This window comes from Labrus bergylta, chromosome 18 (assembly GCF_963930695.1).
Source record: "Labrus bergylta chromosome 18, fLabBer1.1, whole genome shotgun sequence".
NCBI lineage: Eukaryota > Metazoa > Chordata > Actinopteri > Labriformes > Labridae > Labrus > Labrus bergylta.
In genome coordinates this window covers 11,524,411-11,537,271 of record NC_089212.1, presented here as the reverse complement: position 1 = coordinate 11,537,271, position 12,861 = coordinate 11,524,411, and the positions used below count along the sequence as shown (strand labels likewise).

General features: G+C 39.4%; 2 protein-coding genes across 5 annotated transcripts; both read right to left on the bottom strand.

Moving 5' to 3' along the window:
- Positions 1 to 71: 71 nt before the first annotated feature.
- On the bottom strand, positions 72 to 6,469 carry ccdc28b (coiled-coil domain containing 28B). 4 transcript variants are annotated; one of them, XM_020630164.3, is made up of 6 exons: positions 6,240 to 6,469; positions 4,550 to 4,983; positions 4,076 to 4,245; positions 3,680 to 3,834; positions 2,013 to 2,035; positions 72 to 1,891 (listed from the first exon to the last, which is right to left on the bottom strand). In XM_020630164.3, exons 2-6 carry the CDS (start codon positions 4,783 to 4,785, stop codon positions 1,837 to 1,839), a joined length of 639 nt encoding a protein of 212 aa, XP_020485820.1. In that variant the 5' UTR covers positions 4,786 to 4,983; positions 6,240 to 6,469; the 3' UTR covers positions 72 to 1,836. The 4 variants fall into 4 exon arrangements, with proteins under 4 accessions (XP_020485820.1, XP_020485819.1, XP_020485821.1 ...); XM_020630163.3 differs by having other exon boundaries at positions 4,550 to 4,857; XM_020630165.3 differs by having other exon boundaries at positions 6,256 to 6,469.
- Positions 6,470 to 7,353: 884 nt separating this feature from the next.
- Positions 7,354 to 12,450, bottom strand: tmem39b (transmembrane protein 39B). The gene is made up of 9 exons (XM_020629963.3): positions 12,267 to 12,450; positions 11,418 to 11,624; positions 11,071 to 11,290; positions 10,775 to 10,858; positions 10,317 to 10,471; positions 8,980 to 9,313; positions 8,694 to 8,881; positions 8,490 to 8,610; positions 7,354 to 7,733 (listed from the first exon to the last, which is right to left on the bottom strand). The coding sequence occupies exons 2-9, from the start codon at positions 11,546 to 11,548 to the stop codon at positions 7,500 to 7,502; spliced, it is 1,467 nt and encodes a 488-aa protein (XP_020485619.2). The 5' UTR covers positions 11,549 to 11,624; positions 12,267 to 12,450; the 3' UTR covers positions 7,354 to 7,499.
- Between the last annotated feature and the right edge of the window lie 411 nt (positions 12,451 to 12,861).

The window sequence follows — 12,861 nt, the reverse complement described above, 5'->3', positions numbered from 1 at the left end:
AGAAACGGTTACATCTGACCTCTTCAAAGAAAAGGAATATAATACCACTCAAGTAACACACATGAAAGGCATTTAAAATGTTCAAAATTATATTTATTCATGGGTACAGTAACTAAAAAAACACATCTTTCACAAGTTTTCTGATGCTTTGACTGAGACTAGCTCATATTTTCAGCTCATTGCTGCTCTTAAAACATCAAACAGAAAAGAGCTTACTGTAAAGTGGAGCTGCAACAAGATGTTTGTTAATCATTTAGTCAAACCTCTTTGCAAGCATGTTCAGTTTTCTATGGGTTCTCAAGAATTCTCTTTCATCCAGTGCCAAATGTTCTGTTTCACATCTTTGCAAAGTGACTGTGTTTGAGTTTAGGGACTGTTGATTTCCAGTTTCAGTATATTCTGATTTGTATAGACTACAAGCAGATTGATTCATGGAGAAAATAATCAGGAGTTAATCAGTTATGACAATTCACACCAGATGGAGCCCTTAGGTGAAGGATCTTCAATCAATCAGGAAGAGAAGTGTTTTAAGATGCTTTTAGAGCGGCTCCAGGCGAAAACCTTAGAAAAGAGGTAGGCTGAGCAAGCAGTCGAATGCATCACATGCTTCAATGTCTCCGATTGATCACCTAATTTGATTGTCAGGGATTTATTATTACACCCAAGATGCGTCGCTGACACATTTTGAAATGACTAAACAATGAAAGTAGCTGCCATTTAGAAACGTTACTGTACAGAGCTCTACGCCAGCTGCATTACTCTGAGTGCTGTCTAACACAGTGAGATGGGACACAGTGAATGTATTTGTCTTGTGTCCGACTGAACAGACTCCCTGTGTTCTTCATGTCACAGTACAATTTTAAAGCATCTCAGCAGCAGGGTGGACTAGCTTGTGCTTGCAGTGACAATGCTGATGAGCCCTTGTATACTAAAACAAAGCCTTAAAGAAATCCTGATTTTAAAAAAAACAAAAAAACAGTCAATTTAAACCACCAGTCTAACAAATACAGTAGCTTTACTGCACATTTTCAAAACATTAAACAATTAATTTATAAGTTATTCAAAGGTACATTTTGTACAACAGCTCTCCACATAGTCCCTTTAAAATCCAGTGAATATAAAGGTTCATACAGCCTCTCATAAATCCAGTCTGCTTCCCAGTATTACATTTGAAAAACAAATATATAAAAAACGATGAGGGAGTGTTGTCGTAATAGCAAAACTGAAACTCCTTTAAAGTTCAAGGCCAGACACAGTGGTGTTGTCAAAAGGGCCTAATATGCTGCGAGTCAAGTATAGCTACAGTTTGACTTCCTTAAAAGACACTTGTACTTTCTGAATGTATGTAAAAAAAACAAAAACAAAAAACAGGTATAAAATAAAACGTTCCTCAGAGAGAGTAATAACTTAAAAAAAACTAAGAAAAAAACAGGCAAAAAATGAAATAGTGTTATTTCTTAAGCTGTCATGAAATGTGCTTTTTGTAACATGGATTCAACTTGTTACTAAATGATGTAACTAATATTTGGAGCCAAGCATGTTCTGAGAACTTGAGCACAACACATTTCTTCTCACAGAACTATTCAGTAAAGCCTCTGATCATTTTTTTGTGCCTTACATGGGAGGTTTATGATTTTGGTTGAGTGATCATTTAATGCTCTGCTGCTTATGAGTCACTGCATTGTTCCCTTGGCTTCACTGACCAAATGGAGAGAGAAAAATAGGTCCTCCTCCTGTGGACCTTTCCATTCTGCTACTAAGGCAGCTGGATTAATGCCATGGAGACCTGGACTGGTTAGACGTCAGGAGTAGAAGGTGGTCATCCATCCCCCTTTGTCATGGCCCAGATGTCTTCGGCAGGTCCTGGTTCTCAGCCAAGTGGAGCTTTTGTCTGAACGCGAACACGTTAAGGATTCATGCAGAGGGACTTTTGAATGAAAAGGGTTAAATAAACTCCAACATCTGGGCAGTGACTCCCATTGATAAAGAGTTATTCAGTTTGGAAAGGATACATTGAGGTGCTGAGCTCCTCCAGCTATAGAAACAAAAAGGGAAAATGGATAAGAGGATAACAGCCAAAAATAGAAAAAAGATATGTCAGAACACAAGAGCGATTATTAATGTGATCATATTGCATAACAGCCTGTGTGTGTTGGATCAATATTTGAACCAACAGCCCTTCATCAGACTACGCTGTTTACAAAAGCAAGCCTTCAATTCCATGCTAAGCAGAGTCACTTCACAGCCCATCTGCTCAGAGGAGCGATTACACACCTCTGCTGCAGCTAGAGAGTATTCCTGGCAGCAGAGAGTTTAATGAGCTGAAGGCTTTTTCTCACCTCCCTCACACATAACAGCACAATTTCCCCACAGCTCGCATACCAGCCCCGGGCGAGGGTAACCAGGAGCCACACAACATGCTAACAATAGAAACACTTTCAAGGCATTATTGGACTATTGGACTACACATCCCTGTTTGTACGGGATGATATTACACATTTGAACATAGTAAAAAATGAGCAGAGCCTATAACAATGAGGACACTGTCACATGATGAGTCACCTAAAGACAGTCTTTAGTATATTGTGTTTCTTTTATGCCAGATCTGCTGACCAGGAAGGTTCACAGCTAAAAGGTGAAAGGAGGTTATAGTAGGTCATTCTTAATGTCATGAGCTGAGTCACTGAACCTGGATACAGACTGATAAGAGTAGATACCTGAGTAGATACATCTGAATCTAGCCTTTGTTAAAAAAAAAAAATAAAGTGCTATGTCATAACCTTTAGGAAAAAAATAATCACCACAAACTCTAATAAAGTAGCAAAACATCATATTTAATGGAAATAACTTGTTTCTAGTTAAAAGTGGGATACAACAGAACCCTTGATGCACTTTTCTTGTTTTAGGTTTGAGGGTCTTAAAACTTTATTTACTGGGGGAACTTTATGTATTTGATGTCATTGTTTTGTTTTTGTCTTGTTTCCAATCTTGTTTTTTTTTTTTTACTGAATGTAACCAAATGAAAGAAAAAGAAGTGATACACTTCTGTCATAAAGGAACTTCAATTTTAATCAATGTAATTACAACCTGTTTTACAAGTGTGGCTCATGAATTAAAAAAAAAAAATTTTAGTGGGGGAAACCTTTTTTACACAGTTTTATCAACAGACATTTGAGTAAACTATCAAGTCATTGTGTTGGAATTCATTTAGTTAAAATCTGCAAATGTAATTCTGAAAGCCACCGAGCAGACATGAGCAGATCCTGGGTTAAGCACCAACTTTTTAAAATGTCAAAGAGAGAAAAATAAGAACCAACCTAATGCATTTTCCTTATTCAAGCAGAATGTCTATCTGGTAAAAAGGTGATATTATTTCTGGGTTATGTAAGAACTCATCTCTTCAGCCTCAGGTTTAACATTTGTAAAAACCAACAGTGAATTCTGCCTCACTCTTCACTGGGGAACTACAAAACCAACAAAACTCGAAGAGAGTTTCAGAGGAAAGATTTAATGTCACATGTTGATGTTTCAATCCTTTCTACCAAGACCCAGATAAGGATGTACATATTATTTATTGGAATTGAGGGTTGAGCTAAATTTGATGAGATTATATATCTCTTCTTATCAAATGAAAAAGCTTCCTTGAGAAGGGCTTTGTGCTGTGGTGGTTTGAGCTTACGTTACAGAGCAGGTGCTCCAGGTTGTGGTCGGATGCACACTTCCTCTGATCCTCTGACAGCTCCTCCACATGGCTGTCCAGGCTGAAGTGCAGTCGGGCCAGCTTCTCCTGCATCTCACGCACATGCTCCAGCTGCTCAAAGGAGCACACCTTACCTACGAATCAGAGGAATTCAACCCAACAGGCGTAACTTCTCTCAACTCTGTACCATCTATTTTGGTTGCAGAGAGACTACAGCAAAGTCACAAGTATTTCCATGGCAACAGGTACAAAAATAGCTGCAGAGCTATTTGATTCCAGCCTGATTGGTCTCACAAAGCCACTTTTCAACTGGCTTTACTCTTGACCTGAAACAGAATATTCCCCTGGTGGCCTTTCTAATCGAGGTTATCTTACCGAAAGCCTGCAGTTTGCCTGAGTGGAAGTCGTTGAGGAGGTTGAGCAGGCCTCCCTCCATCTCTCTCACGTCGGACACATCTGTGAGGAAAGAGTGCTGCAGGGGGGAAGACTGGACCACTTTACTGGGTCCTGCTGGCTGGGGGGCCCTGGGTTTCTCCTTGGGGGGCCTGAAGAAAAACAGAAAGATAACAACACAATTACACACATTCTGTGGTTTTGTCTCTTTTAAGTCAGCATTTAATGTATCTATCATTGTTTACATTTTAAGGTGACATGCATCATGCCTCATCTAAGAATGACTTTTTTACTGAACCCTATTTTACTGTTATAAAGCATAACAACCAAACCAGGTTCAATCAAATATGATCTGATTTAAGACATTTTCTGTTTGAAAATAAGAACTGATAGGACAACAAAAAAGAAACCTCTAACGTGTTTTATTTTCTTTTGGTGTTACATTAAGACACAAACCTTGTGATCTTTGGTGGAGCTACAACGGTGGCGAACACCTCTTTGGGCTGCCCAGGTGCTCCGATGGATCGCTTGTATTTGCCTCTGTTCTTAGGGGAGGGGGGCTGCGGCAAGCCAAGCGAGAAGGTGGCACTTTTGCTTGCAGGCAGGACGGTGAGTTTGCGGGGGTTGATGGGTGGAGGAGGGGGCTGGGGTAGCGACACCTTAGGGCTCCGCTTTTTGCGTTTGTCTTCCATTATTTCTCATTTAAGTGGAGCTCTCGGGGATAAGATGAGGCGGGCACTGCAATGTGTAGTGTTCAGGATGTCCTGTGACAACAAAGGTAGGAAGTTCAAAACCTGCAGCTCTAGGAAAAGGAGCCTTCACTGAATTGGTTCTGTGAAGGATCCTGACTCCGGCAAAAATGAGTGCTGCAGCGCAGGGTGTTGCACACTCTGCAATAAAAACAGTAATCAGTATTGCTTTTATTAACTTAAACAGCCTTGCCCCCATATATATGTCAAAGAAAACCCCAAATCAACTGTGATTTGAATGGAAAGTTACAGTGAGGAAGAGCACAACACTATTCTGCCTACAAAAGGGCTTACACTCAGATTACGTTTTTTAATGGAAGAAAACAAAGGGGTTTTGTTTCTCCCCATGATGCTTCGCTGGTGTAAAAGCGGGAGTGAAACATCAGCCTAAAGATATTTTTTATGTCTACCTCAGAGTGGAAAGACAGATGATTAACAAAAGAGAGGCACACTTTAGGGGCCATTTTCCAAACAAATAAAAAATAAAAATAAAAACTTCTTGAAATTATTACATTTTTCCATAAATGGATACAGCTGTAGTCTTTGTTTCAATCTTTTACAAAACACATGCATGGAGAGGACAAACATGAGTCCTTAGAGGAGCTATTTGTATGTTTCCATAAATGGATACAGCTGTAGTCTTTTGTTTCACTCTTTTACAAAACACATGCATGGAGAGGACAAACATGAGTCCTTAGAGGAGCTATTTGTATGTTAGACAAATGGACCTAATGTACATTACTCTCACATAAATGGATGAAGGAGAAAATCAATATAGTGCACTATGATTGAGACTTATCTAGAAGATAGGACAGTGGAGTCTACACTTGATCTACTTACAATCAGTGAGTGACCCGAAAAAACATCTTTACAGTGTAAATGGAGCCTACAACACTGAGATAGATTTCATATCTTACCTCAAGTAGCTTAAAGCATGACTTTGTATTGGGTTACATTTTTATATAGGCGACATTTATGTGGTATTTTATATTAGGAAGCTGTTTTTCAGTGATACTAGTACCTCAAACCTGGCAGGCTATAGAAGTTGTCATTGTAATAAACCATATCGACAGTATTAAAGTCATTGTTTTATCGGCACTGGGCTTTTGCCACATTATTATTATTGTTGGATGATATAATACATATAATGTAATAAAAACTGTTATCTCCAAAACATTGCGCCAGCCTCCGTTCAAATTAGAATACAAAGATGGCCACTACAGTAATACACAATAGCAACTTTATACGCTTAAATACGTAATAACTTGGATTAAATTGATATTGTAGGAACGCAGATATTAGACAGACGGCAGTGTCTTTCCAGTTCTGTTGAATTCGGCGTAAAGGATTTCGTATGCGCTTATTTATCGTCCACATATGGCACAAATAAGACTTACCGCATCAATTACGCACCAGAGAGCAAACCAGCAACAGAGTAAACAGCGTCACATATCTCCTGCTTCCGTATAAAACCTAAGTGTTGACTTCACACGAATGGATCTTTGTCGACCAGGCTAATATTGGATTTTTTTTTCCCGTGGCACTCAAGTAAATCACCGACCAAATGTAAAGCGCGGCATCGATGCGCTCGGCTCATGCGGAGTCGTCTTTATCCTTCTTAAAGGGCCAGTACCTATTTACAGTCTATGGCCAGTACACACACACACTCTGTGCAGTAGTCGCTGTTAACTATGCGGTCTGTAAGACAGGTTCAAGGACCAGGAAGCTGTGTACTACTGCTCAACAAAGATGAACTCCTGATAATTATTTCCCCTTATGTTATTTAAATTATGTATTTGCCAAAGTGGTTTACCATGCTGGACCTGAGAGTACTACAAACATGCCACACAGGGGCGCCAAAATTTATTATTTAAAACCCTCTTCATTTTTGTATCTTTAAATATGACAACCACTATCAATTTGAGCAGTATTCACCATGGGGGGAAAGGTATATCTGTAATAATAATAAAAAAATGTTTGAGACAGATTAAAGTAGACTTTTAAGAAGAGCAAAAGCACGAGGATCACTCTTGTCCGTAGTTCTGCAGGAAGCTTTCTAAGGAGACATGACTGATGCCAGCAAGGTTACTTCAGTTTGTGTTTGGAAACTAAGAGGTTTCTAGAATATGATGTTTATGTATGTGGAGGATAGAAAACGGACATGATCTTCTAAAGTTTCACAAACAGCTGAATGTCTAATTGTTATATTTAATTTTTTAATACAGAATTGAAACATCCACCCTTTTTTATTTGCAAAGAAAACACTTACTTTGAAAACTATTTCAATAAATGTGTTTACATTTCACTATTTGAAAATACTTTCTCTCAGATAAAGTCTATAAATGTATTAACATCTGACTTTAAAAAATGTTGTATTAAGTGATAACCACATAGATATAAAACTCACTGTAATAAACTTACTGTAATTGTAACTATTTTTAAATGCAGAGGCCTTGTGTGGCAACAGTAAGGGTCATTATTTAGAACAACAACAAAAAACAACATCAAACCTTTACAGTAATACAAAAATATCTTTTTTTTTATTATGGCAGATCAGAACATAAACATGACACAAAATGCAGTTTGTAGAAAAAATACCAAGCTCTTACGCATGTTTGTGTTGTTCCAAAGTGAAAGCGACCAATGGTAAGTGAAGTCTAACTGACTTTCTGGTCCGTTGAGCTGTTGGAGTATGAGTATGCCTTTCCAAGGACTATTCTGTCTCTGAGCAGCTTGAAGAAGGCGTAATAGTTGCTGAAGAGAATCAGGGCCAGCGATATCGTCTGATGCCACTTTTCAGAGCATATCAACGAGTAGAGCTGGTAGAATATCATTGCCCCTTCCAGGATGATGAGTATGTTCAATATTCGTAAAGGCTTGTTGAAGAAAAACTAGATGAGGGAGAGACGAGATTAAGTCAGTCAACAGATAAAGGAGGCGTAAGTAGCTCATTTTTTAGATGGAAATACAGACTCTTTCTATCCATAATCGAAAATCTCTACAAAACAGTTCATGATACAACAGAGAGACAAACTAAAAAAAATATTTTATCATGGAGAAAATCACAGCAAACTTACAGCTGACAAGAAATAGGTTTTGATTGCTTGAATGAATCTGAAATGCCTTGACTCAAGTTACATCTTTTATTACTTTTTTATTTTGTTTTAAAGGTGCACTATGGAGTTTTGGTAAAGAAATGTGAAAGTCAGAAAAGGGTACAGATTCTCTGGTATATGTTTATAACTCAGTACACAAACTATCCTCAGAGGAAAATGTAGTCCTTGTATCACTGAAGATAAAATGCTACATGAGAAGTTATGGTGTGAATAAAGTTTGTGCTTTCAGTTCAGAAAACAGCATAGAATTGTTTCACTTCTCCAATTTCCAATTTCACACCAACCTCAATAGTGCACCTTAAGTCTTATAAGCATTTTTACTTTAAATGCCTTTTTTTTTAAAGAAAACTATAAATATGTTTTCAGATATTATTCAATCAGTTGAGGTAATAAGAATTGATAAATTACAAATATTTTTTTAAATATGATATGACAAGGCTAACAAGTTAAACTCTAATGTGAAAGCATCTCCTAATCGTTGTGTTTGTTTTGGGTGTTACATTTTGAAAAAGTTACGCTTAATTTACTCACATAAAAGCGATAATGAGACACATCTGATGGAACAGCAACATTGTAGTGACCCATGGCCTTGTAGACGTTCTTGTTATGTTTGACTAGTACTCCTTGTGGCCACATGTACTCTTCAGTCCATCTGTGCAAAGAAGAAGAGTGGGGTGAGGTTTCACAATTTGATTGAAATTACAAGTGCACAAACTAACTGTGTATACTACGTACATGTGCTGAAGAACGTTGGAGCAGAGCGAGGGGTCTACTTTTTGCCAGCAGCCCAGGTGAGCTGCAGCTTTGTGAAGCAGGTCACAGTATCGAGGTGGCAACAGGTGCCTCATGAGGATGACGGACGTACTGACTGACACCAGGATGAAAAGCTCACAAGACCAGCGCTTGTCCACATATTGTGTACTCTGAGGGGGAAAAAGTGGAACAATGTCGGGACAGTGAGAGGCATTGAAAAGTATGAATGTAAAAAATGGTTCAATCAGGATATCCGACAGATTCCTACCTTAACGAACCACACAGGAACAAAGGCCACATAGTAAGCACTGAGCATGGAGCTGACTAGCACCTCCTTCATCCTCCAATTAAAGTCCATCTTGAGGTATTCAACCTCCTTGCGAATGAGATCCGGGGAGAGGCAGCAGGCGTGAGTTGGCATGGCCTGGACGCCGTACAGCTGGCTGGTGTGCTGCTTCCACGTCTCCTTCAGCACGGTTAAGTAGTCCCGGCCCCGGCCCATGCTGCCCACCTCCTTGGAGCCGATGCTGGCTATGGGGGAGAGAGGACCTACCCGCCTGAAGTCACAGCTAAGCCGGAAGAATGGAATATACATACCAAAACTGCGGAAAACAAGAGATACAAATAACTTAATTTATACCCAGGTCCCTAGGCCAACACTGCCTCAAGAGTTAAGCATATATGTATAGGATATGGGCTTCACTGTTTAAGATCATTTTTTACTTGCAGCAGGTTATACAAGTTTTATAAACCAATGTCTCAAATCAGTGTTTACAGTAAAGCTCCCCATTTCAATGCAAAATAAAGAAATGACTACAAACATAACAAGCAACATTTCAATGGCTAAAGTTATCATTCTTCAGACTATTAACACACACAGCTTGTTTTCCAAAGATTACAAATAAAATATTAAATAAAAACTAACCAAAAAAACAGAGGCTGTCAAACATGAGCAATGCATGTTGTAAAACTGACACAACAGAAGCATCTAATCGACTTCCTAAGTGGACTCTGGACTTGCAGGCAAGGGTCGTGGAAATGTTGAGGACTTGCAATCATACAGACGTTTTCACATATGCACTCACTCACAATAATATCTTGCTGAAATCTCCCATCAGCCCTCTTAGAGTTCATGTGTCTGTATGCGTTCACGCATGCAGCTCAACCCGAAAACTTCAGGAGTTTTTTTCCCCCCAGTTTTGTGCATGCATGAAATCATTAACAGATTATGACATTACAGTAACCAAGAAAATCAGTGGAAGAAGACTGAGGGCCCACTCACACTAGGCAATCCGTATCGTGCCTAAGCACGCTTAACCCCTAAAGTCCAGTTATTTTGACTAGTGTGAGAGCTCTCATCTGTGCTCAAGCACGGTACACTTCCTTGGACCTGGCCCGATTGGAAGATCTGTGCATTGGCACGGTACAGTTCATGCACAAGCACAAGCATGGGTAGACAACGTGGACTTTATTCATTAAAGAGAAAGGGCAATCATGCTTAAGCACGATACGGGACAACTGGGCCTACTGTGAGTGCATCCTGATACTACACTACTACATGAACTAACTAAGTGAAATGGTGTGTTCCTTCTTGTAGATACTCACGGGTAGCAAAGGAAGAGCAGACTGAGGACAGAATATGTCCTGAAGAGGTATATGAGGGAGCGACACAGGCTCCAGCCTGTCAGCGTTAGTACAGCAAACCGAGCCATCACTAAAAATATAGAATGAGGGAAGGATAGTTTCCCACTCTGTGATGCCTGGAAGAAGAGAAGAGAGACAGGAATGAAGTGCATCACTGAAATTACTGACTGCATTTATCATACAGAACGCAGTAAAAAAAAAAAAAAAAAATTATGTGCAGTAATTTTTGTTCAGAGCAGGAATGTATAAGAGGCTAGTAAACAGAGTGCAAGACCAATTTTACCAGTCCAGTATCAATATCAGTTTAAATCGTGTTTTTGTTTTTGGCCCTGGAAAGAAATACAGAAAAAATGCTGTGTGCTCTATTGTGTTTTAGAATTTAATTCTTACATTTTTTTTGCCAAAAATAGAATTCTTACCTCTTTAACAATTGCTGCTATTAGCCTCCTTGCCAGTATGATGACCGTGAACACCAGCATGTTATAATCAATGAGGTGAAAGTTCTAAAAATGAAAAAAAAATTGACTTGATTTAGGATTATTGTTATATGACAACATAAATGCTCAGACATGCACAGACCTAGAGGACAAGTTAAGGCTAATAGTTCATGTAAACATCAAAACAACAGCGTTACAGTGGTGTACGGTTACCCAAACACACATCTTAACTTTAATAAACAAGATCATCAGTCTATAAACGTTGGCTCAAAACTCACCAGTGATGTGTGTGATGGAGGGTGTGATGGGGGGTACCACCATACAGTCTTATAGATGTTGATATAATGGACAAAGAGGGCAATGAGGTGGCAGAAGAAAAGGTGGAGCTCAAACAGCACATTACGATCCACGGATAACTCAGGGATCTTACAGTGCTTCAGAGGAACCACTGTCTGTGCAGCCAGCGGGGGGCTTGACATGCATGTTCCTGAACCATTCCTGCAGATGTGAAACAATAATTTATCATGTTGTATCACAATTATGTCATAATTTAGGATAAATGTAGCATGACAAACACATGTCAGAGTGCATTCCTCAGCCCAGGTTAGAGGGAATCCACACATACCTAGTACGAGATCGCACCCCTGTGACCGGGGAGCTGGTGGAGTGGTTGCCATTGCTGACTGAGCCGGGTTCGCCGCTAAGTGGAGGTCTGCAATATGTGGTTCGGTTTGCCCCTCTCCTTCCACCAGCCATCGCAGACACACTCACGGCTCAGTTCTCCGAGTTATCTGCAAGTCTGAATGATTCCTCCCTCCCCGTGTTGCGTTTCCTGTTCACAACAATTGAGCAGGTTGACAAGTATAAATGGGAGTGCTGATCTTGAACTCCCAACAATACATGCAGAATCATCTGTACATGTTAAGTGATGTTAATGAACTAATAGATGTTCATTATTTTAAACACACTGTGAAATGTACAACAGGAAGAATTCATAATATACAGTAAAAAAAAAAAAAAGACAAAGTAACAAACTGCATAAATATGCATTTGCAACTTTCTGTTCATATTTAAAGCACATGCAAGACTAATTGCAGTGCGAACATTCCCCTGCATTAATATGCATGACAGACAGCCAGCACTAAAACATGTTTATTATTAGCTGCATAGCATCCTTTCACTTAGTGCAGGCTTTGCGGAAGCTGACATAACAATATAGCTTAGTTAGCAACATAATCACATCTCTTCGCTGGTCAATTATTAGATAAAAGCCGGTTCATTTTCAAACACGAGGCAGAGGGTGGGGGGGAGACAACGTGGACCGGTACAATGAGCCCCGGACCCAGGTCTGTCCGCCAAACACCATGCTTGATTAAATACAAAGATTGAGGCCTAGGCTAGCAATGTCTCGGACTACCCAGCTAGCTTCCAAACAAACCTACGGAACAGGCTAGACAAGAAAATGTTCGCTTACCAATGCCAGTGTCTGGTTGTATGTCTTAGAAGCTACTTTGTTGCATAGATAATATCTAAACGATGTACATTTGCATAATATTTATTGAGCAATTGGCGTGTTTATCATTGAAATCAGCGGAGACAGTCATTGTTGATGTGAGCCTGAGCCGCTGATAGAAGGGGGCGCGGGTATGTTGGAGAGCTGTGGGAGGAGAGTCACTTAAAGAGATACTCCTCCAATCTTATCTCAAGGGACAGATGATCTACTTTCTCTGCCTATGCAATGAACTGTGGGAACATTTTAATTCAATGTCATAATGGTTGGGTTGTTCGCAACTATATAACCGGCGTGAAGTGAAGACAAATGTTTATCAAGCCCTTCTGATGACTGCTCACTCAGGGTCCTGCACTTTATTTTGAAAATGTATTTTAAGACTTTTATATCAACACAAACAAGGAAGAGTGCGAGTGGAATCAACTGATCAAAATATTAACCATTATATGTTTATTTCCCATTAATACCTCTTTCTATAATTAACTTGATGTCAAGTAGGCTACTTATTTTTTAATGCAACATTCTTAGCACTGTTCTTCTGTTTTAAATATATAACAGG